This window comes from Erithacus rubecula (assembly GCF_903797595.1).
Source record: "Erithacus rubecula genome assembly, chromosome: 4".
Taxonomy (NCBI): domain Eukaryota; kingdom Metazoa; phylum Chordata; class Aves; order Passeriformes; family Muscicapidae; genus Erithacus; species Erithacus rubecula.
In genome coordinates, this window is record NC_136686.1 from 3786434 (window position 1) to 3810404 (window position 23971).

Sequence of the window (23971 nt, forward strand, 5' to 3'; positions counted from 1 at the left end):
CTACTTTCCTGTAAAAGGGTGTTAGTACAGTTCAGAACTGCCTGTGAAGACACTCACCTCCCCTCCCACACCCATCCCATCTACTGGCAGTCTGATGTCTGTTTCCATGCTTAGAGATGGGAAAGATATTGTAAAACAATTCACTGATCTGGGGCATGACACTATCTTCCTCATTCAGTAGCAGTGGTCATGGGTACAAATGTGACTGCATTTGCATTAGGGAGAGGGAAGTGTTAGAAACCTGATTGCTGGAGAAGATGTGAAAGAGATAAAAGTTGCTAAAGTTGAGTGTCTTGAGTCTTCAACCAGTGTGAGGAATATAGCTGGTCAAAGAAAGCAGTAAAGCTACCTTGTCCTTGGTGGCACTACTAACACATTTCATAAAATTAATGTAGAGTGGGTGTTTGGAATAAGAAATATAGACAACTTTTTAAATACTCCCATTAATTCCCTAAGTGCTTTATGAGGAAGGTTGTGAGGAGAGAAAAATAGAGGGAATACCACTGATACCTACCCATCTCTTATGTGGGATCTGGCAGTCAGTATGCTGCAGAGCTCTGTAAGAGGAGCTTTGAGCCAGGAACATCTAAAGAGTTTCTCTTGCAAAATATACTGGAAGATTATTTAAGGATTTAAGTAATTCCCAGAAGGTCTAACTGCTCTTTTTGCATGATGAAAACTCACCTGAAATGTCCTGGTGACTTTGGAAGACTGACCCTTTGAAAGTCATTCAGAGCAGATGGGAACACTGATGTTCAGATTCCAAATCTGAGATGTGCTGCTCCACTGTGAGCCCTGAGAAGAGAGCTTCTTTGCCTTTGAACAGAACTCTATCTGCAAATAAATGCTCAGATCAGTGGGCCATTTTGGATAGGAACTAAGAGCTGCCCAGATTCACTGTAGATTGCAGGTAATCCAAAGATACCACACATGACTGCAAGAAATTCTCAGAAACCAATGTTCCTTGAAAGATGTCTGGTTTCCTTAAAATTATTTCACTGTCCTAAAGCAAGTGTACAGGCTGGATTTTGTGAGCTCCCACAAGAATATGCCATTCTAGTGCTTTTAGACCTCCATAAGCTTCTGTGTGATTGTTCATCACTTTGCACTAGCCTTTCTGCACTTCTGACTATGTTGTTGCAGCTTACTGGATTAGAAAAAGGGTAATTACCCTTTCATTTGTGTTTGATAGCTTTGTTTCCTTTCACCAGTAGAACTGCAGCATGAGGAGCCTTTTCATAAGAAAAAATCTGGAAACAGGGACAGATTGAGGCTCAGCTAGTTCAAGACTGGCACATAGAAATATTTTAGGAATAAGACTGGGCATTACTTGTGTTGTATCCTTGCCACGTTCAAAGGCATGCTGAGCCATGGCATGGTGCTGTAAGGCTCAGTGCCCCCAGCCAGATGGAATGCTGAAGTCACTTGAACTCCTGGTAAGACTAAATGGGTTTTTGTTGTTGTTATTGTTGTTCAGTGCTTGTGTGTCTAAACTTGGAGTCTTCTGTCAAAATCCATTTGGTTAACAAAACTCACCGGAGCACCAGTAACAGCCTGGCCTCAGTTCACCAGCCCAACACCTGTACAACAGATTTTGTGGAATAAATGGCAATTCTGATAACAGGGAATTCTGCCTTCTGTCCCAGAGGCAGCTGTGTCTCAGTGGTAAATAATGGGCAGTCTGAGTGCTCAGAAAGAAAAAGGATTCTGTAAATGCAAATTCATATTCTTCTGGGTTGCAAAAAAAATGTACTATGTCCCTCAGGGCAAGAGGGGAATTCCAGTCTACAGCCATTATTTGATGGAACTGTTTCCAATTACATAGACTCTGAACTCCTTAATTCACAAACTCTTTTTTCTAAGGGGAATAGTGCTTCTGAAAAACCTTATTAAGGCAGGGTATAGAGGGAGAGAATTCCTTTACTGCTTCAGGTACTGCTTCAGTGCAAGCTAAGAATGCCAAGAATCACCCTGATAAAGTTCACACAACTATTGGAAACACATGGAAATTTAATTGCACTACTGTGTAAGATCCCCTGTGAACTGCAAACCAAATCAGACCATAGATCTGGGATCATACAGGAAGAAAAGTAGAATCCATTGGAATTGTCATGGGCACCTCTAGAGCATGCTTGGAGTAGGTGGTGTTGCCTGGTTGTGTCAATTATTTATGACCTTTCCTATCACCCTCTTCTCCATAACCTACTCTTAAACCTCTGAAGGTATGTCTGCAACTAGACTGATTCAACCTTTAGAAGCTAAACTCCAGCTGAGGTCAGGAGGTGCCAATGAGATGTTAGCAAGCAGAGAAGTGTTTTGAAGAATGGTGTTTTGAATCTTTATGGGGTTGGGGTTTTTTTCTCTTTTATACACTACTCAAAATTTCATAGTCTCCACGTAGACATGAAAGATGCAGACAATCTAAGTTCAACTCAACAGGTTGATCTTTTCATGTGCTGAGTGCCCTGAATAAAATTCTGTGGATGCCTAGGAATACAGGTACTTTAACTGTGGGCTGTTGAGGTGTTATGGCTGGGGAGGGATTAGTTGGATTGTACATATGTAAGTCTGTGCCTTTCTTCCTTTTATTTTCTGGGACATTCTAAACCCAGAGCTTTTGTTGCATTCTTTATCATTGTTCCTCAGCTTATCTGTATTTTTTAATCCTCACTCTCTCCTGTGGACAGCTTGACTTGCTTTACAGGGTCATTGAGTTTGAGCTATCATACTTTACTTTTACAATAGTTTAGGGTTGTATAATATTCTTATTTCTTTTGCTCTCTTTCTGTGACATTTTCTAGTTCTGGCTTCTGTTCTTTTGCTGGAGGTTCCAAGTTTGTTGGAGAGGGTTTGGCTTTCTGCAGTGCACACAGAAGAGAAATGCTGTGGATTTTTGTCACTAGACATCTACAGCATGGCTGCTTTTGTCTGCAGGGAACTAGAACCAGTGACTTTGTTACAGCTGGCACTGAGAGTTTCAAGTGTCAGGATGAAATTAGGAGATGCCAGCATTTTGTTCACCTTTCTCAGCCTTTCTCTTGCTTCTAATGGTTCAGAAAGACTCTGGCAGTCTCTGCTTCTCAAAAACATCAAGGGAATGACACATTTACTGTTTGACCTCAAATGAAATCAAATTCTTCTGTCTTTCTAACTATGTGATATTTTTGACCAATGGGAGATTCATAGGAAGAAAAACCTCCAGGGAGAAAAACAAAAAAAGGGAAAGAAAGAATGTGATGGAAGTATCAGAGGTGGATGGGGAGTATTAAAATAGGGTTTGGCACCCTAATTCTGCCCTGGTAACTAATAAAGTTAGGGCTTTTACATCAATCCAAGGAGCACTCCAATGAAAGGTAAGATGAAGAACTGCTAATAATGAAAGGAAATGGAGAATACAGTCAAGAAGAAAGAAAAAATTAAATTGTACAATCTTACCAAACTGAAATTCAAATGCATCTGGAGGCTGGTTCTCAAAGACAAATCCAGAGGCTACTGCACTAATGTGCTCCATTTGAAATTCCATAGGCTGTGAGGTTAATTGTGAACCTCTGGGATCAAGCAATACTCACAGATTTGAGCATTGGAAACTTGCCACCTTGCCTGTAGCTCTCCTCAAAACAACAGTGCTGGATCTGAGAATGGACTGCTCAACATGCAAAGCAGCAAGTGCATCTGATGCAGGAGCAGAAACTTTGGATGACTGTCATGTTGCACAATGTGCTGCAGCTTTGTGGCTCCTGGATGGCACGTGCCTCTGAAATGTAGCATTAGCTACATTAGCATCCCCTCCTTCCAGCTGTTTGTTGTTTTGCTTTGCTTTGTTTAATTAAGCCAGCCTTCTGAAGGAGAGGGCCATGCAGCACTCATTCTGGTATTTAACTTCCTTCATATGAACTCCTTGTCAGTGTTGGGGCTGGGGTGATTACCAGGTCCTTTACATAAATCACTCCCCTGAAACTCATTTTTTCTTAACAAGTTCTTGTATCAATGTTCTCTCTAATATCTCTCCCTGGGAAGGCTTGCTGTCTTGTCTCAAGACCCTCAGTCTGTTAGAGGAGGAGACAAAACACAGGCAACTGATTAAATATGCATGTATTACAACAGACTGACTGTTGCTCTCCTGTGTCCCTCTAAATACTTGGCAGGGAAATGCAAGGTATAATACAGTGTTTTGCTTTTTGCTTCTTTAGCATTTCTAAAGGATGCCTTCATATGACACTGTATTTTTATTTTCACATCTCCTTTCCTCTCTCAGTTTTTATTCAAACTTACCTTCTTCCTTTGTGTCATGTCCTTACTGAAAGGAACCTGGGGCTCTTGTTCTCAGCAGTGTGTGTCAGGGAAGAAGCAGGAGAAGAGGGATGAAGGCAGAGTAACTTACATTCCATTTTGTGAGGGTCTTGATGATGATGAGTTTCTTCGAGGTTTTTTAATTTAAATATTGGACTGTGGAAGAAAAGTGTGTTGACATTCCTATTTGTGATTCTCCAGTATCCTTGACTGAATTAAACAAAAAGGAGGAAATAGGGTAACAAAGACTTCATACTTACCATGTTTAGAAATAAAAATCTGTTGGGGCTAAAAATTAAAATACAAGTTAAAAGAACAAAAATATTTACCCATGCAACTTTGTCTCACTTGTGGTTAGAACCAGGATGGGCATGAACCTTGAGATATGCAGCAGTGCACCGAAATCTGCTGTGGCATTGGGACCAATGCACATCATTACTACAGCTAATTGTTGTCACACAGACAACAGCCTTTTCAGGTACAGTGCTACCCTTCTTCTTGTCTGCTTATTCAAGATCTGTTTTTCAGTTAGCAATGCAGCCTGCACTTCTACCAAAGCTGAAATGACTTTTGCTATTAACTGCTCAATCCAGCTACTAAAAGTTCAATTAAATCTGCATCTGTTGCCTGCAGGTCCACTAGAACATCAAGGGCCCCTGCTCTCTCCTTACTTGTGCCTATTTATGGCTGTGGACTTTCACTGGACTGGCTTCATTGCCTTCCATGGTTAGTCTCCATTTATGTCAAGGTATCAGTACTGGAAAGTCATACTAAGCATCTAGAAGACACTGAAAACAGACAAAATACATGAGTAATTTTCTTTTTAAGTCTATAGTTTATTTTTGGAAAATCTTTATTTTGGAGACTGGCTTGAATGCTGTTTGGGTGATAGCTTCATCTATCTTTTCTTGAAAACCTATTCTTATGTAATTAATAATTAAAACAACAACATCAAAAGACTGATTGAGAAAATTGGTTTAGATTCTTCATAATCAAATCTCCAAACAGTCATACACACACAGAGGAATCCTGTGCATGGAAATTCAGCAAGGCTTTCTACCCAGGAGATTTTCAGCCAGCTATGGAATTGCCATGCTCTTTCCACCATTATAAACACAGCTTGGTGAGCATCATGGGACATCCCAAGTTCTCAGGGTGCATAGACTGTGTGCACCCTGCAGGTAAACAAACAAGTGCAAGCATCCCCACACATGTGCCAGCATTGTGCCATTGAAACAGCATTCCTGTCTTGCAAAGCAAGCCAGGAATATCCTGAGATGGACTTGCTATTATTAACAGAAATACCTATCAGCAAAAGAGGTGATTTCTGGCTTGGTGCTAGTAGAGGTCACAAGGCTGTCAGGACAAAGAACAGCCTGAACTGTTCAGTGAAAAGGAGCCCCTGAGAAACAGAACTTTACACAGGACAAGGGAAAGGGAAGAGTCAGTAGCAAGTAATCAGCCAATGCTTGCACTCATCATTGTGATGGGCAGGATAAAATTGAGATGTCACTTTTTCAGATCCCTATCAAGTTCTTTTTTATCTAAGTCCATAAATATGAAGCTACAGAGCCTTTCCCTCTTCACTTGAGAAACTGCTCTTTTTCCTTCATAATTTACATGAATATCAGTGCTCGGGGAAGCAAAAGATTAATAGCAACTGTCTGTGGCAAGCAGAGTGCGGCAGGTTTCCTTTGTGCAGTGCTGCAGCTTCTTCCCACCTGCAGTAACTGCTTTAGCTTAGTGCTGAGCACCCATATTGCACCAGTACCCCCAAACCCTGCTAGCCCAGACCTATTCATCCACGTAGCTCTGCTGCTCATGCAGAGAGATGTGTAAGTTACTGCTTGTTCTTCCAGTGTGGATTAGATGCATTGGAACCCTGTCTTACTCTTTCTCACGCTATTCCAGTCTTCTCCTTCACCCATCTTGCCAGATGCAGCATCTGCTAGTCCTTTGCACAATACTCACTCTTCATCTGACTCCTGCAGCATCACTTCCTCCAGTTCCCTATGTCTTTTCCTTAAAATGCAGATGTCTGGCATTCATCTCAATTCTGCCCAGCAACCCCAACCTCACAAATGCTGTTCTGGACTTTCACAGCATCACTGCTGCCTAAACTTGGATTTGCCACCCACACAAATACCCTTACAAGGGTAGACAAACACCACTAAGCTCACTTTACTTGATCTTAATTCAAACACGATTGCCTACTGGGATGGTTGCCACTCCATGGTCAGACTGTATGGAGTCCCCATATCATACCCAGCTAGCAGAGGGTAGTGATAGCACATACTATTTCATTTTAAATAGGAACATCCTCCATTGCAGCATTAGTATTGATAAATACATCTCTGAAGTTTGTGCCAAAGCAAAGCCACGGCTGCTGCTCATCCCATAGCACCTGCCACACTATCTGCTACAACAGTGCAGGAATGATGGGGCAAAAGAGGATATCTAGAAGAGTGAGAGACAGAGACTCCTCCTAAAAGAGGAATCTTTTAGCTCCACAGACGGTGGTCTGAAGATTGATACTGAGGAAGGCCACACTTGATTTGTGAAGCACATTAACTGTGGCTCAGTTTCAGTGTAGGGCAGAAACTCATGACAGGTAAACATCATTTTGCTTGCTTTGTCTGCATTTTAGTTGTCTACTGAGAACTTCCACCTGTGCTTTTTTGTGCTCTGTCAGAAGTTTCCCAAGCTTGACTCCTCTTGCTTAGAATTCTCTACTTATTTCTTCATTTTTGTAGCATGACTTCCTTTTTGCTTACTCAGAGTTTCTCCTAAGCTATCTCTGGGGCATTTTCAGTCCCAGGTTCAGAATGTGCTCACTTACTCTGAAGCAGAAAACATGGGTCAAAAGAGATGACTTTTTTCTGTAGTCATCACTGCACCACTAAATGAAACAATTAAATGTGAATTTCTTTAAAACAAAACATTGGGCAAATATTGCCTTCCATCTTTCCTTACTGATGATTTTGTTAATTCACTGTGTTTCTGAAATGCATGTAAGCCACCAGCTATAAAAACTGAGTAGAGGTGACATAAAGCACATCTCACTTAGACAATTTATAGACAATAGTAAGTAACTATATATATTTATGTACTTTTGAATCCCTCCTTCCTTCAGACTTCTTTTGCCTGCCAGAGATGTACATCTGGAGGAGAAGGAAGAGATATTTTAATAAGGATATAGATGTATCATCCACATGCCATTTGTTCCTACCTGTCCTACTGTCAGTACATGCTGGCATGCCATGCTCCTCATCCTCCCAAGAGCTGTCTGGGAACTGAGCAGCAGAAACCTTCCTCACAGCCCTGTTCTCAGCTGTATACTGCTGTATTCAAATACAGCCACTACAGTGGAGCTCACACTCTGCTCTCAAAGCAGAGCTGTAGAACAGAGGTTTGGGGCAAAGAGAGGTAAAAATTGCAAGTGAGGAAGAGGAACAAAGGTGACTTCAGTAAGAATAAACAGGAGGTGCTGTCTGGAAGAAACCAGTGAAGTTTGGAGAGGGGCTCTAAAGTCTTTTCTGAAGGCCACTATTATTATTGCTACCTTTGCAAATGCCACTGTACTACAAGGAGGCACTCAGGTCCTAACTTTTCTTTGTGACTCTAACAGAAGTATTAGTAATAGAGAAATATCATTAAATTGGTCACATTTGAACTATTTTTTGTGAAATATTTCCAACTAGTGCCGCACTGAATTCCCCAGGGAACAGTTACTAATTGTGCCTCTGGTTAGTGTTCACCTCAGAGAATTCAAAGTAGCAGCAAATAACACCAGAATGGAGAAATAAAAATATAGAGCTGGAAGATATTGAAGAGAGAGTGAGATCATGATACTCCAAGATCCTAAGTCTTTTCAAATTGAGGAAATCAGTATCCTCCAACAGTACAAACTGAGAGGAGAAAGTAACCAACACAAATAATCCCTTGCTGATAAGAGAAAGAAATTCCTTAAGCATCCAAGGCACATTCACATCCTGAAGGCTTTCTAGCCCTTGTTCCAGACCTTCCTTGCCAACTCTGCTGTTAACAAATGCAGCCTAGAGGTCTACACTGGATACACCCATGGACTGTGGTACAAGCTCTGTAAAAATTCCCAGGGTGTTTCCACTCTCATCCATGCACCAGAGTGTGCCACAGAGCACTTGGGTCTGTGAACCACTGGGTCTGCCCCAGCACAGCATGGAAAACTAGGCAGGATGGAGGATCCATTTCAATGTGATGTTCCTGAGTAAAAGATAATCAGGGTAAGATAATGAAACTTGTTACCATCAAACCTGACAGCACAACCAGGATGGGCAAACACAAACATTCTTCTTATTACTGGACATTGAAATTCAATTCAGAATCCAATTAAGCCAGACATATCCATCATACAAGAGCTCTCCTTGGGTGAGGCAGGGAAGATCTGACAGTGCAAGACTTTGTGTGCATGACTTGGTGATTGCATGTACTGCTGTGATAGTGCCAGGTGATGAGGGGACAAGGCTGCCAACCCCTCTATGGCTCTGTACTTAGTAGGAGAACAGGGGGAGGGGAAAATACAGCAGTGGGAAGAAAAAAATGTGTCTTGCTAGGCAGTGTTTTTTGAGCAAGGTACTGTGTCAACTTTGTAGCGTGCACTTTGGTGTGTGATAATTAATTTTTGCTTCCCCAGGCTGCATGGAGTGCCTGCCTCTGTAAGAGGTTTTTCCTTTGGCTTCCATGAGAGGAATATTTCTGGTGTCTTCCATGTGCTTGCTGAGCTTTCTGCCATCAAAGCAGACTGAAACCACAGACAATAGATTCTCAAACTACCTTTTCTCTCTACCCCTCATCATTCTGTGCAATTCATAAATAGTTCATTGCTACAAGAAACCTTGATAGACTTGCATGAAATACACCACGTGTCTCAGTTCCTCCTCAAATTCAGTATTCAGTTATGTTTCCTGCCTCCACTGCTCATTCTTACTAGTGTATACAACTTACACTGATCATGAATGTCTGTTAAGGATTTTTGACCACATTACAGATCTTTAATTGGCCAAAATGATTTCTGATATCAAGCTGTCCAGGGAGTAAATCAGATTTCATGATTTAGTGCAATATTATTCACACCATAGAATGTTGCTGGTGTTGGAGACAGGAGTGTGACATAGACACATCGAGTTCATGCAGCAACAGCTAAATTTTATTGATTTGTGCCCCCTTCCAGAGAAGCTTTGAATTTCCCATGCTAACAGATATGATTGAATAAGAGACTTAACTGTGCCCAGCCCACTGCCCAATGGTATATGGGTGCATTCACACATCAGAGGCATTGGTTGAAGTTCCTTGTTTGACTTTGAAACCCACCTATCCTGAACATGCTTGGGGACTTGTTGACTTCTTATTTTGTAATGAGCTAGACTGGTCCAGTAAATGTCTGTTATGGCCAAGTTAACTGTGCAGCTATAGACCAGCAACAGCTGTCACTATAGAACTGGTGCAGCTCATATCATTTAACACTTCCTGTCCCGTTTGTCTCTTTCTTTCAAGGCACTGTACCTGCTTGACAGATCAGAGCCCTGGGACACAGATTTTACTCTCAGCTTTGACTGGTTGGGTAAACTCGAGCAAAATGTTTTCCATGTCTTCATTCCCTCCCATCAAATGAGAACTGTCTTTGTAAGGGCTGAAGGGTCTACTTCTAGGCAGTAATGCAGAAAAAGCATTATTGTTATTATTACTTAGGTTTGCATGGTATTTCTCTTTTTCATCCTGCCACAAGATCTTGCCATGATTAGAGGCATACTAGAGAAAAAGGTTACATGCTTGCTACTTGATGCACTTTTAGATATTAGTAGGGACATTTACCAGCAATATTTCACCTGTGAATAAGTGCATTACCTCCTAAAGCATTTAAAATGTAACATTAATGTGTATTTGTGTTCATCTCTTAAATGCAAATATTTCTGGTGTTAGATCTGAGAGTTGGCCATAGCAAACTGCAATGAAGCCTCGTAAAAAACTGCAGCAGAAAAATGGACTTTGATTCCTTTTATTTTATATTACTGTTTATGCTTGAGGTAGCAGGATGTAAATTGCTTAGTGAGGATTTGTCAGCATCTCAAACCTACATCACACAAATGCAAACAACTTCACAAGATGAAGACAATGAAGGAAACCTGTTGTCAATGTGACAAAACAGAGAGGTGTGTGAGGACGAATTTACTCTGGCATATGAACAGGGATGACACCTTTGTTCTGTGTGTGTATCCTGTGAGGGGACCCTCAACATTTAACCTGAAAAACAGAGATATTAATGGCAGGCAGAGACACCCCAAAAACTGTGCTATGTGCAGACATACTCCACTGTCCTCTCCTAGCACTCTGGCTATTTCTTGGAGATCTCCCAAGTATTGCCCAGCCGGGTTAAACTGCATTGCTTTATGAGATCTGATAAACCTCTCACCCCACAGTGATGAGAACTAGTCACATAAACTCTGGGCATACAGTAGTTGGCTCCTTCCTTATGCCTAGGGGCTGTCTACTGGGCTTCAAGCAGTCAGTATCTGTTAAGGATAATGTTCAGTGTTTGCTATTTATTGTTAACTTATCCTGAGTGAGAGGCTTCATAAAAACAGAACATAAACCACTGTCACTCCTTCTGTCTCTCAGCTATGCCAAGGTATCATTACAGTTGCTCATGTAAATGAACCACACATTCAAAACCTTCACAGGAGCTTCTGCTGGGGCTCCTGGCCCTCCTGCATTCTACAGTTTCTGAGTCCTCTCCCCTTACCCTTGTAACTCCTTCCCACTGCTGTCTACTCTTCCACCATCTCATAGCCACCTGCACAGATAACCTCTGCTGAAGCCCAGATTATGGTATATCCTATCTCTGAGTGCTGCAGAGGCTTCAGGGAGCTTGCAGATGTGCACATTGCCAGGATGTACTCCTGAGGCAACGCTCCAGCTGCGCTTCCAGGCTTGGGATTTGAAGACTGGGTTAATAGACTTAAAGCAAGCCTCAGGGTTGCCCTTAGCAGAGAGTAGAGACACACTTCAAATGCCTCTCATCCTCTTCTTCTCCTCTTCCCCTGTCACAGTACTTCCTTTCTTCTGCCTGCCTGTAAAATTACTTGCTGAAAGCAAACAGTTTGGCAGAAGTTGATCCCTGCCTTAAAAACTAGTAGATTCTTTCTTCCATTTTTGGGAGGCAAAATACCTTTAAATGGATGAGACAAACTCTTTGCCAATACTTTTCATCCAACAAGGATATAATCTGGTATTCCCTATCAGCTTATACACATGGCTGTGTAGGAGCCGTGGTAAATGAGGTGATAAAAGTGGTATAATAGTTCCAGTCAGAGCATGTCTAGTGAGGAAAATATTTCTGTATTCAGTTTAACAACAAGGAGAAACATCCCTTTCTCAACAGAAACAAGGGAACAGCAATAGATGTTCCTGAAGCTAACATGGGGATCATAGTTCCCATATGAGTAATAAAGAATTCTTGGGGGAAGCATTACAGCACTTGGCTGTGCCATCCCAAATGAATGTCATGGCAAGCATGCAAAGAATCTAACAATGTGCAGAACTAACTCAAGTTCCAAGTCAGTTCAAGAAGATCAGAACATCAGAAGATGTGTATGATGTTATCTCATGTCTCTTCCAATTTGATGCCACCTTGTTGAGTGAATTCAGCCACAGATTTGCATTTAAGTGGTGACAGAATCTGGCTCTTAGAACTACCTAGATTGTAAAATAGCATGAATTACTGAGCCATGCAATCTACCTACTTCAGAAGTTTGACTGGACATAGATTTATTAGCACAGAACAATATAGAAGAAAATTACTTGAAGAGAGGTCTTTGGCATGGGAATCAGTGAATCCTCAGAGCAAAGGTAGGAAATTCCTCAGATTCCTTGCTAGTTCAAATGAAGGTTAGTGGTCCAGTGTCCGTGGATATCAGGACAAGTCCTGATACTCAGTTACTACAGTGAAGGGGGCCATGTGAGTACCTAGTCAGACACAGGCAATTTACTGGTGCCCTACAGGGAATGGATTTGCAAATTTAAAAACAGCAAATTAAAGACAAGGACATCTGAGAGAATTCTGAACTAACTTCAGACCTGAACCTCCCAAAAGAGGTAGAATCAGGATTCTTCACAGGGGGAAAAAAAATCAAGAAAAGAGGGCTCAGTTCCATAACTGAGGTAAAAAGAAATAATTTCTATAAATATGGAGAGACACCCTCTGTTTTCAAAAATGCTATCACTTGAAAAGTCTGTGAAGAACCTTGGGGCCAAACAACACTGCTCCAGGAGGCAGATCCAAGGATGCTCCATGGAGGCAGGGTCTACTCAGGCACTACAATACCGAGATGCTGGATGTTGAGGTTAGAGAAGAAACAGTATTAGAGCAATTCTCACACTGGAGAAGCATAATGTGAACCACTTCAGAGGAGTGCCTAGAAAGCAACATGGCAAACAGATTGACAGCAATGTCCTGAATTTTAATAGAAAGTTCAGAATTTGAAGAAACATCCAAAGTACAGCAAAACCTGAAGAAGATCTCAAGCCTCCTTAAGATCCATAACAATTTCAGTGTCAATTTTCTACTTCTCTTGAGAATGACATAGATGCTTTAGTGAGCTTCAGCAAATATAAACTCTGCAGCAGTAACTGCCCATGCAAATATTGGCAGGTGGAACAATATGATCCACCAACTTCACATGCAAAGCCAGCAGGAGCAACAGACTCCATTTGCCAGTGGTGAACCCCCACCAGTATGTCCCCTGAATTCCTACAGTAATTCCCTGATTCTTCATAACTTTAATACTCCAAGACTTTTAGGCAGCTATTAAAAGCAGAACACCAGTTCCTAGACAGGGCCACAGATTTGGAGTGGACTGTTCAGCCATACTGATGTACATTGATTCAATAAAAGATCTAGGACTTGGTCTTTAGTCCCTGGGTTCCTAAGCAAATGTGATATCTGTGATCATATATTTTCCTTTTTTCCTCCTATGCGTGTCTCTTTCTCTCTGTGTGTATGTGTCTATGTTGGTTTCTGCTTTGTAACTGCAAATCCCACAGAGAGTTTCAACCAAGTTTGAGTCAGTTACAGTGATTTCAGAGGTACCAACCTCTAGCAAGTTCCATAAAAGTAGCTGGCAGGGTGTAACAGAGAGAACTTTGTAGGTTCTCCTATGAGGAAAAGGCTGCTGAGTGAACTGAAGCCATTTCTCCACAAAGAAGTCTCCATGTTGGAGTGAGATGTTATAAAAGCCTCAACACCAGAAGCTTAGATCAGAACTCACATCTTGTTAGGCATCAGAAAACGTAACTGTGACACAAATCTTCTGGAAGTCAAGCTTCATTTGTTCTACAGATCACAGATCCCCTTGTTTTCAGCTAGAAGAGGGCAGGAAGGATAAGATTTTCCATTTTTAATTTTGTATTTAAAATCCCTTCAATTTCATCACAATGTTCTCTCTTAGATGTGACTAATCATGGAAGATATTGATCCACTTCTATCTCTCTCAGAAAGTAAAACTTCAGACCACATGAAAATAAGAGCTGAACAATGAACATAATCTTAGCAAAAACAATAAAGATAATACAATAATACCTGTGTGAAAAGCAGGCTGTGCATACACAGCACAGAGAAAAGAAAAAAAAAATCATTATCGAAAGAGCAAATATATCTTTATAACCCTGAAGCAACAAAACTCCTACCACCTTATATTAAAATACCATAAGGGAACATCACAAACCAATTATAGGAAGAATGAGAATGCTGCTTAATGGTTTCCTCATTGTTCACTGTTATCTCTATGCATTGCAATCCATTGCTATTATCAGCACTCATTTACACCAGTGGAAGGTTGTGTATTTGTATGTGAGGACAGATACACAAAATCTGGTACAGATCCTCAGGTGATGTAAATTGTCATGGCTGTACTGACGTCAGTAAAGATGCACTGATTTCCTCCTCCAGCAGATGATTTGCTTTTCTGTATGTAAAAAGCACAGAAACTAGGTGCTGCTTCAGCTTGGCTCTGAGACACTTCTGTAGACAAATGCTCATGCAAATACGTTCTCTTTTTTATGTGCAAATATACATATTGCCTTGCAGCAGACATTGCAAGCAAGGACAGGAGCTTTAGGCTGCTTTCTATGCTGGAATTTAGAAAAAGGATTGTTCCTGATCTACCTGCCCACTCCTGTCTATAACAAGAGATCTCCAACTGCTTTGTCACAGATCTTAAAATATACAAAGATGAAAGGGTCAGTCCAGCATGACAAGTGTGTTAAAAATAAATTTAGGAGGCATTAAAGTTTGATTTTAGGACTGCTAGTCCAATGCTTGAACTGAGATCTTAAACAGAGTCATTGGGCAGAACAAATCCTACAGTCAAGACTCTTATTTTCTCACCTAGGGCTTAACTAAATGAAATTACATATTCCAGAATAGATGAGTACAAGAATAATACTAGTTCATTTCAAGGTACATCTCTTTGAGGAGAAAAATAGGAATATACATATATATATATATAGATATATTTAAAAATTAGGTACAAAAAAGAGAAAATGATCACATTTCAGACTCTGTCTTTATAAATGACTCTTCTATTTTCCTTATTTGCTTTTATGTGGTTCCATTGAATGTGGACCAAGTAACAAGCACAAGCTACAAGTAATTCTAAAGTGAATTCCATCTCTTAAACAGAGAATTATTTCTGGCTTTCTATAACGTTTTCCTAAGGGAGAAAAACAAAGGGTTTCATAACTGAGACTGGAAAAGAGAAATAAACCACTGGTGAAGTAGGAAAGAAAGAACAAGCAACCTAAAATGGCATTTATAGGGAAAAAAACAGGAAAGCAGAAGATGAATAAACTCTATGTACAGAAAAATTATGGAAGACAGGCAGTAGCTCTTTTTCTATTTCAACCTGCATTCCAAAGCAAAATGGAAAAAGTCCAGCTGAGAAATTTCTACAGTCTAATATATATATTTGTGTAGAGGTATTTTTGCTTGCAGAAGTGCACATCATTTTAGCACATGAACTTTTTTTTTAAATGACTAAGTAGATGCCATAATTAATAGAAGACCCAAATTCCAGCTTACAGTCTCTGTTCTGGCACTATCTAAAGACTAGATGAGCATCCTGAGGTGCGATTTCTCTGATTTATTCTGACTAAAAGTGTAAATAATTTCAAATATGGCATTGGTGGGAATGTGTACAGTCTACCTCATATCAGTAGCCACCTGCTGCATGCATAAACGATGTGAACCATGCCTGAACTGTAAATTCCTGTGCACATCATTTAATGAAGGAGGTGGAAGTGCCAGCTGCTGTGAAGAGGGGGACAGCCAGCCCAAGATTCACCTGGCACTGAGGCCCTGGCAGAAATTCTCAAGGGCATTGTTAACCCCTACTCAGCTGGGACATTTTTCCCTTGATACTTTTCCAAGCAGCCATATGTGTATTATTTTGAATGCTAACAGTGTTGCCATGTGAGTCCACTGCTCCTAAAGCGTTCTCATAGAGCCTTACCTTGGATCTGCCTGGAAAGTGACAGCAAATGGGTCAATACAAAGCATGTGGAAGCAATGTACCCTTGCCACCACAGAAGAGCAGCCTGGTTGCATCAGAACATACAGCTGAGTGACATAAAAATATCACCATCTTATTAAAAAAATCCAAAAAACAACAACAACAACAACACAACAAAATAATGCATTTGCATCCCTTCTTATTTAAGTATTTTAAATTTCAGCCTTTTGCTGTTGTTTTCAGTCCCCAGCTCCTCTTGCTAAATGATTAGTATAAGTCTTTGCTATTCCAGGTATTGCTCTAGCTGGGTTCAGGACACGGATAGAGAGGAGCTGTCTGTCCAAAGCACTGCTAGACATTGTTTCACAAAAATTCCTTCCTTGATACTTCTTGATGCTCCCATCCTAGCAGGGAGATTTCTCACAATAGAAATTTCAGCCTTGACCCTGTATTGCTCTGTCTGGGACTTTATACAACATCCTACTGAAGTCTTATCCCTGTGGGGAGAAGTCCTTGTACTGTCCTTACTCAGCAATTTTATACACAGAATATCATCCTGAACCCTTCCTAAGCTAATTCCTTTTCCTTCTCTCACTTCATCTATTATTTCTTAAATATTGTTGTGAATCACTAACTCCATACTCCTCTGCCTGGGATTTTACAGGCCCTGCTGTAGGTACAGTGCAGCTGTGTATTATAAAGAATGTCTTAGCTGATTGCAGTGGAAACAGTCTTGATATATCTTTAAATTAGATGTAGTCAAGGAGAGTCTACTTTCTGTTTTCCTCTCAGTATGCTCTTTATGCCAAAATCATCTAAGCAGGACTTTAGCATCTGTGAAGCTGTGCCAATGCAGACCTCTGTCATTTGAAACCTGCTTACAGCACTCGACTCCAAATAACTTCTGATGCTGAGACAGTACATTGCTGGCAGGGATTTGCAGAACTCAGGGCAGCACCAGTGCAACTATTCCTGGTGTGTGAAAGCTCAAGGGAGTTAAACCCTGAAATATGCTGGAGGAAATCTGAGAGACTGAAAGAAAGAGGGCAAAAGTAGCATTCCTTGTGTCCCCAATGAAAGGGATGGATATCTGGGGTACATGAGCCATTCGGATTTGTTCTGATCTCTTTTTTTAATTGCTGGAGGTTTTTTTGTGCTGGTGCAATGCGCAAATATAGCAAAATATGTTAATGGTAAACCATAATATTTACAGTTATTGTTAGTTCCCATTGAGAAATCGGTAGGATTTTTTTCTAATGCCTTTATTCTGGAGATAATCCATAGAATAGAACATCAACACATAGTTAAAAGGAAAAATTATGGAAAACAGCACCTCTGCATATGCAATATCTTCATTTTAAAGTTACATAATTGAGCTTTTGAAATTAACAAAAAAAACAGCAAACAGTCTCAGGACACAAAAGAAACTAAGTGACTTTAACATCATCTTTTAAAATGTACCTCTTTACTAAGATAAAAAAATTCTACCCTAAACCAGTGCAAAATAAAATAATATAGATTTCAGTCCGATGCAAATCCAAAACGAGCTTTAAGACCTCTGGGAAAATGTGATTTTAGAAAAATTCTTCTAAGAATTCATGGAGTTTGTTTTGCATGAGGAGATATTTTGTATAGCAAACACAGGCTAATAATTTAAAGACAATACTTAGATCCATTATGTCATGCTAGACAAATACTGTTTCTATGTCTTCTTTTCACTGTTGATGAAATGGTTAAAAGAAGACTTTTATACCACTTTAATACAGAATGTTTGTGAATTTCAGCCATGGATGGAAGGAACTATAATGGATTATTAGCTATTATTCTAACTGCATTTATTGGAGTAAGTTTTCCTGCTAATGCCTGGGCTCAGAATTGGAAGTCCTTCCATAGACAGCTCCTACTGAGAGTTTCTCTGATAAAAAGCAGCAGGATATGGGTCATTTAGACGTAATCTGCTAAATTCAACCCTGTGGCATTTCCCTGATACTCAGTGAAGGGTACTGGGGATTGGCAAAGAAGGCTGTGATCTGATAAAGAAGGGATGGAAAATTTATACTCGCTGGATTTGCCGACACTTTGGGATGGTCCCTTAAGACAAGAGGCTGCCTAGTAAGGGTGATCTGAGCTATGCTAATTTGGCAACCTGTATTCTTGAAGCAAAACATTCCATCATGAATGACCTTATTTTTTTGTTTTTAAAGCTGTGAGGTGCTTATGCAATAGCCTCCTAAGGTAGAAAGAGACAGATGCCGTGGAATAATAATCAGCCTAATTCTTGCTGAAAATCTCTGCAAAAATCTTTCTCCTTTTCATCCTCACCTTTCATCGGCAAGCTGAGTACCACCTTTCTCACACAAAGACATATAACAACAATTAGGGGTCTCTGCATAGGTCAGGAATTCTTCCATTTCCAGAGACAGGCTTGGTTTTGTTCCCTTTTAAAATATAGATTTTATTTGGATTGGTTTTTCTTTTAAAGGCTTTAGGGGAAAAAAGTTGTCAGTTTTTACGGAAACTAACAACAAAAATAAGACTGAAGTTTTCTTTAAAATAAGAGATGCTTCTGTTGCAGAAGATATCCCTTGCAGAAGACTGTCCCAGCTGACATGAATAGTCACATGTGTCCAAAAGTTCAGGTCTTCACTTCTATCCAGAGCCTTAGGTAAGCTGGGCTGCAAAAAAACCTCAAACCTGACTCAAAATGAACAAAATCTGTGGGCTGTGTCTGAGGTGAGAAGGACCAGCACAAGTCCACACTTAAACACGCTGCCAGAACCTCCTGTTTTGTGAGGGCAGAGGAAATTCCATTACTGGGCAGAGACAGTGGGGCACTGCCTGGGTGCTGCTTTAACCCCTGCTTTTAGCCACTGTATCCCAACATGCTAAAATATCCTTTTTGTTCTGTTTAGTGTGGCCATTTTCTGTAGTGAGCAGTCAGTCCTCTACTCTTAGCTAAGAGAAAAAAAAAATAAAGATAACATTCAATTTCAGAGTTTATAGCAGGGAAAAACATATTCAGACATGGGTGGGGGGGGGAGGAAGTAAGAGAGAGCAGATATCTGGTCTGTGCAGGCATTAACATATATGTTCCCTGCTGTCACACAAAAGCAAAACCACAACTGACAAGCTGAATCATAAGGTATATTGGGCATCCTGTCAATAGGTGGTAAAAGACCTATCACCCTCCATCCAAGTTGCCCTTAAGTTAGATTTTGCAGTCTCTTTGATTTCCCTCTAACAGTCAGAGATGAAAGAGTATGAAACTCAATATATACAATCAGTTCGGGGAAAAAAAAGAACCTGCAGGAGTGAGAAATGTAGACTGTTTGGCATCTCTCATATTTCCTTTTCTATACAAAGACTTTGGTTTGCCTAAGCTATAGAAGGAAACAGAAGCAGTCTATTTTAATCTTCCTGAATGAAGAATGCTGCAGGGATTGCTCTGTTATCCCCAGCAGCAGCCCTGACTTTCCACAAAAAAGGCTCCATCCAACCTTCTATCAATCTATCTATCTATCTATCTATCTATCTATCTATCTATCTATCTATCTATCTATCTATCTATATTAGAAAGATCATCATACAATATACCAGCAATCAGCTGTGTTCTTAATGCATTTATCTTTGTATGAAGAAAAAATTTTGGCATGAAGAAAAAAACTCTACAGTTCTTCCCCCAGTCAAACTGCGCTGCAAAAAGAGCTCAGATAAGGAGGAAGTATTTAGGCGTATGCATAGAAATTGATTCTTCAGTCTGTGTAATGACGTATGTTAGAAACTCTCTGCAGAAGCAAGGAAAGCCCTTGCCGAGATGATGTTTCTTACAGAGCCTTCACTGCAGGGAGTCACTCCTGAAAATCCAGTCAGGTTGATTAGGCATTTTTATTTGGGTTTCTTACTGGTTTGACTTGAGGGATTCAAACCATGCTATTCTGGATTTACACCAATTGGCATGAGTTCAGGATCTGGCCCCATTTCATTTTTAGACTCCAGCTACTTCATGATGAGTAAGAGCCAGATCCTGCAAAGGCTTTACTACCTGCATTAATACTCTGAGGAGCCCACTCACTTCCTCTAAGTTGTGATTGCAAAACTGAGTCTTACGGTGCAGTATTTTAGAAGCGAGCATATGCTTTCTGGGATTCAAGCATGCCTTGACCGTACCTATTCCTTTAATAGCATTTCTTTCAATAGCAACATCTTCACTGATTTTCATAGAACTGCATAATAGCTGCTGAGCTGTTACAAAGTGGTGTAACTCTACTTAGAGCAGCTCCATGTTGTAGTTCTGCTTGTGTATTCCAAACAATCACGAGAGAGAAGGGTCTCTTTAGTTAAATTATCAAGAGAGACAAGGAAGATGTTTTGGGCTTGTGTATTCATTTATGTGCTTCATATGTACCTGTGTGTTGTGCACTTCAGTGGTTTTGACATCACTATAACCAAGACAATAGACACAATTCTAGGAAAGACATTTGATCTAGTTTTACTGCTTGTACTAGTTTCCTTCTTATCTAAAAGAAACCACAGCAGAAACTAGGCTCCTTCTCCTTCTAACTTTACTAACTCTGGCTTTCAACCAGAAAACATCCCCCTGCTTTCCAAGTGCCTAAACAAAGGAAATTACAATACTGACTGCAGCTGTAATTACCAGCTGGTGAACTGATGGCATATACTGAATACATAATCCAAGAGAATGTTGCTCTTCAATAGTAGCCCTTTCCACCACCTATAGTGCTGGAATGCTCATCCTTGTTTACTATACATTCATGCACACGCAATACATTTCAGTATCCAGTACTAGCAGTCAAGCTTTCCTCACTGAACACGAGAAATCAACAAAAAATACTTTGTCCTTTTGGAGAGCTGGATCAGTGTCAGGTGCCACTCAAAAAACCAACCAACCAAACAAAAAAAAGTCATAAAAACAAAACAGGAAAAAACACAACCCACACACGAGGGCGATAAGCAACCTAAATGTCAAACCTAAATACAGCATCTGTATCTCTATGAACCTATACACATCACGTGCAATATAATGCACCTCTTACATCAGTGAGGGCAGGAAAACCCCAGCTCACTCCAGGGAGGATGGGTTTTTTTGACAGATACCAGCAACTTAAGGCAAGCAGAAGCGACCACAACGCTGTTGTGCTTTGCGAGGCTTCTCCGTGCCTCGGAGAAACCGCACTCATGGTCGATCACGGACTTACTATTTCTGACAGACAATGAGGGCACGATGCCGTGTGTGAGCACCGCGGGTGAGCTGCCCGAGGGGCTCCGAACGAGCTACAGACACTTGTCCACAGGAATGAGCGCGGTGAACCGGGAGGCTGATGCGTCTTGGAAGCAGCATCCTGGCTTCTCTTTGCACTCTGCCTGCTCTCCCCGAGAACGCATGGAGGGAGGGATTCCCCACCCACCCACACACTGCCTCTCCCTCCTTGCGAGGCTGCAGGGGGGTACAGCCCAGTGCCTTGCTGGATGCGGGCCCGCAGAGAGCCCGCTGCCCTCCCGCTGCCCGCCGCCACCGCTGCCCGCCCCCTCTCCCCTTTGGCACTTACTCCGCTCTCCGGCTCAGGACGCCTTTGCCGATGGCCTGGGGGGTCTTGTGCTGGAGCAGCGCGGCGCAGCAGCCCTTGTCCCTGCCGTCCTTCTCGGCGGGGTGCTGGTGGCCGGCAGCCCGCCCGCCGCCGGGCCCCGCCGCTGCCGCTTTGCCCGCGGGCGGCGGCGGCTGAGCCGGGAGCTGTTGGTGGTGCTGAAGCGGCTCGGACTGGCCCGGCGGCGGCGGCGGCGGGGGCTGCTCGGCCGGGGGGCCCTGGGGCTGCTCAGCGGGGGCTGCCGGCGGCTCGGCGGGGGCCGGCTGCTGCTGCTGCTGCTGCTGCTGCTGCCCGCGGAGGCTGCGGTTCTCGGTGCTCAGCTCGTCCAGCCGCCGCTCCAGCTCGTCGATGCGCTGGCGCTGGGTGTGGATGAGGCTCTGCTGGTTCTGCACGATGGCGGTGAGCTCTTTCAGGTAGAGCACGGCGCGCACCGGGTTCTCCAGCAGGCTCTCCATGCCCCGGCCGCCGGCGCGGGCCCCGCCGCCCGCACGCAGCCCCGCCGGCGCTCCGGCGAGAGCGGTGCGGGATGCGGGCGCGCGCCTCGCCGCCCCGCGCGCACGGGCACGGGCACGCGCACCCGCGCCGCCGGCGGCCGCGCGCTCCCGCGGAGGGGCAGGATCGGGAGCGGGCGGGAGGGGCTCCTCGCGCGAGCCCGCCCCCGGCCGCGCCGCGCACGCGCAGGAGGGAGGCGGCGAACCCCCGGGAGGGGGTCCCGTGTGTCCCGTCCGTCTAGTTGTGTGTAGTTTTGGCTGCCGTGTTGATAACGTCACTGTTTTTAGCTTACCTGGTTAGAAACATACAATCATCAGCGTTGGAAACGTTCTCCAAGATCATGAAGTCCAACCTTTGACTGAACAGCACCATGCCCGCTAAACCATAGCCCTAAGAGCCATGTCTGCTTGTATTTGGGACTTCCAAACTTCCTGGACAGCTTGTGCTAATGCTTAACTATCCCTCCAGTGAATAAATTTGTTTGTAATATTCAACCTCCCTTGAAACGGTGGACATTTTCCCTTGCTCTGTTGCTGGTTGCCTGGGAGAAGGGTCTGATCCCCACCCCACTGCAGCCTCCTTTCAGGGAGTTGTAGGCAGTGGTCTCCCTCGAGCCTCCTGCTCTCCAGCTGAAACACCCCCAGCTCCCTCAGCCACTTCTCACTTGACTTTAGCTCCAGACCCTTCACCAGCTTCATTGCCCTTCTATGAACATGCTCCAGCAGCTCAATGTCCTTTGTGTAATCTGAATGCAAGGTTAAATCCCTCAGAAGCAGTTTCTGAGGAAAATGAATGTTAAAGGATCTTGCTTGGAATTTCCGGTGTCCTTTAGATTCTTTGGAAGAAACCGGGGGCTTATTGTGGATTTTTGCTGGTGGTGTAGATGTGAGACCTCATAGGCAGGGCCTTTGCTGTTAGAGTCCATGCAGGTTTTCTTCATTATTCAAGAAATACCTTCTCTTGCCCTTCTTTATCCATAGCCATAAGTACTTGCAAACTGACAGCCTTAAGTCTTAGGGACTAGCTGTGTGCTTTCTATTACATTCATCTGTAATTAACCTGGCTAAGGATAATAAGATTATTTTAAGGAACTTCTGTGTAGATCCATGGGGTTATTTCTGTAATGGGTAAAATCCTATCCAATCACTGGGAGTGTGGAAGATCCAGGAAGCATCACAAGCATTCAGGTTTTAGACAAGCATACCAATAGATTTGAGTCATTGTACAAAAAGTGCAAGGCCACAGTACGAAAAGCAACTAGTTTTAAGTGATTTTGAATGTAGTGCTACTCTCATTTTGCCTTTTCAGATCAGTAAAACCTGCACTGTAGCCAGGATTTCATGAAGTGAGGAAAGAAGAAATGTGAAAGAGGATCTTTGTTTCAGATGAGCTGAAAGATGTATTTCCAGTCTCTTCTGTTCACAGATAGCCTTAGAAATGCAAACTGATGCAAACAGGATCAGGATTAGAAACTGTTCACAGACTCCTCCTAAATCAGAGCTGCTATTCACAGTTCTCTTCCAAACACTTAGAAGTGGCTTTGGGGTATCATGAAACGTTGCCACATGTCCCCTGTGTGCTGGGGGAAGGCTCCAGAGTGAACTCTAAGGAATATGACTATTCAAATCTGACACAGTTAGGATTTTATTGGAAAATTGTACAGGAAACTTTTCTCCATCTCATTGCCTAGTGTTCCATTAATGTTTTATGACAGGAGATTGACTGAGCATTAAGAAACTGCCATTATTTATCAAGGAAAGGGATTGTTATAGGGGAATGTGAAAAAAGGCACATGCAGGAGGTGAAAACACCTAAGCTCTATTTGGGGAAGAGTGAAAGTGATTGTTTGAGAAATTGTGCTGGCGTGCTGTCTGCTCTTAAAGGCACTGAACAGCAGTATTTTAGTCTTGCCTCACAGGAACAGAGTCCAGAGACAGCAGTAGAAATAATAATAATAATGCTTTGGGCATTGGTAGATTCTGGGATACAAAGAGGGGTGGCTATGTGCACACTCATACATGTATGTACACACAGCATTGTTAG

At 42.2% G+C, this 23971-nt stretch overlaps 2 protein-coding genes across 5 annotated transcripts in view; one reads left to right on the forward strand and one right to left on the reverse strand.

The window, feature by feature from the left end:
* The window catches only part of IQSEC3 (IQ motif and Sec7 domain ArfGEF 3), a 95759-nt gene extending 73843 nt beyond the window's left edge, over positions 1 to 21916 (reverse strand). For all 4 annotated transcript variants that reach the window (XM_079304755.1, XM_079304758.1, XM_079304756.1 and 1 more), the window contains exon 1: positions 21401 to 21916. In XM_079304755.1, coding sequence (XP_079160881.1) covers positions 21401 to 21891 — 491 coding nt within the window. In that variant the 5' untranslated portion in view covers positions 21892 to 21916. The remainder of the gene's footprint in view (positions 1 to 21400) is intronic.
* Positions 1 to 23971, forward strand: part of WASHC1 (WASH complex subunit 1) — a 106047-nt gene that overhangs the window by 32284 nt on the left and 49792 nt on the right. The gene's annotated exons all lie outside the window — the stretch shown is intronic.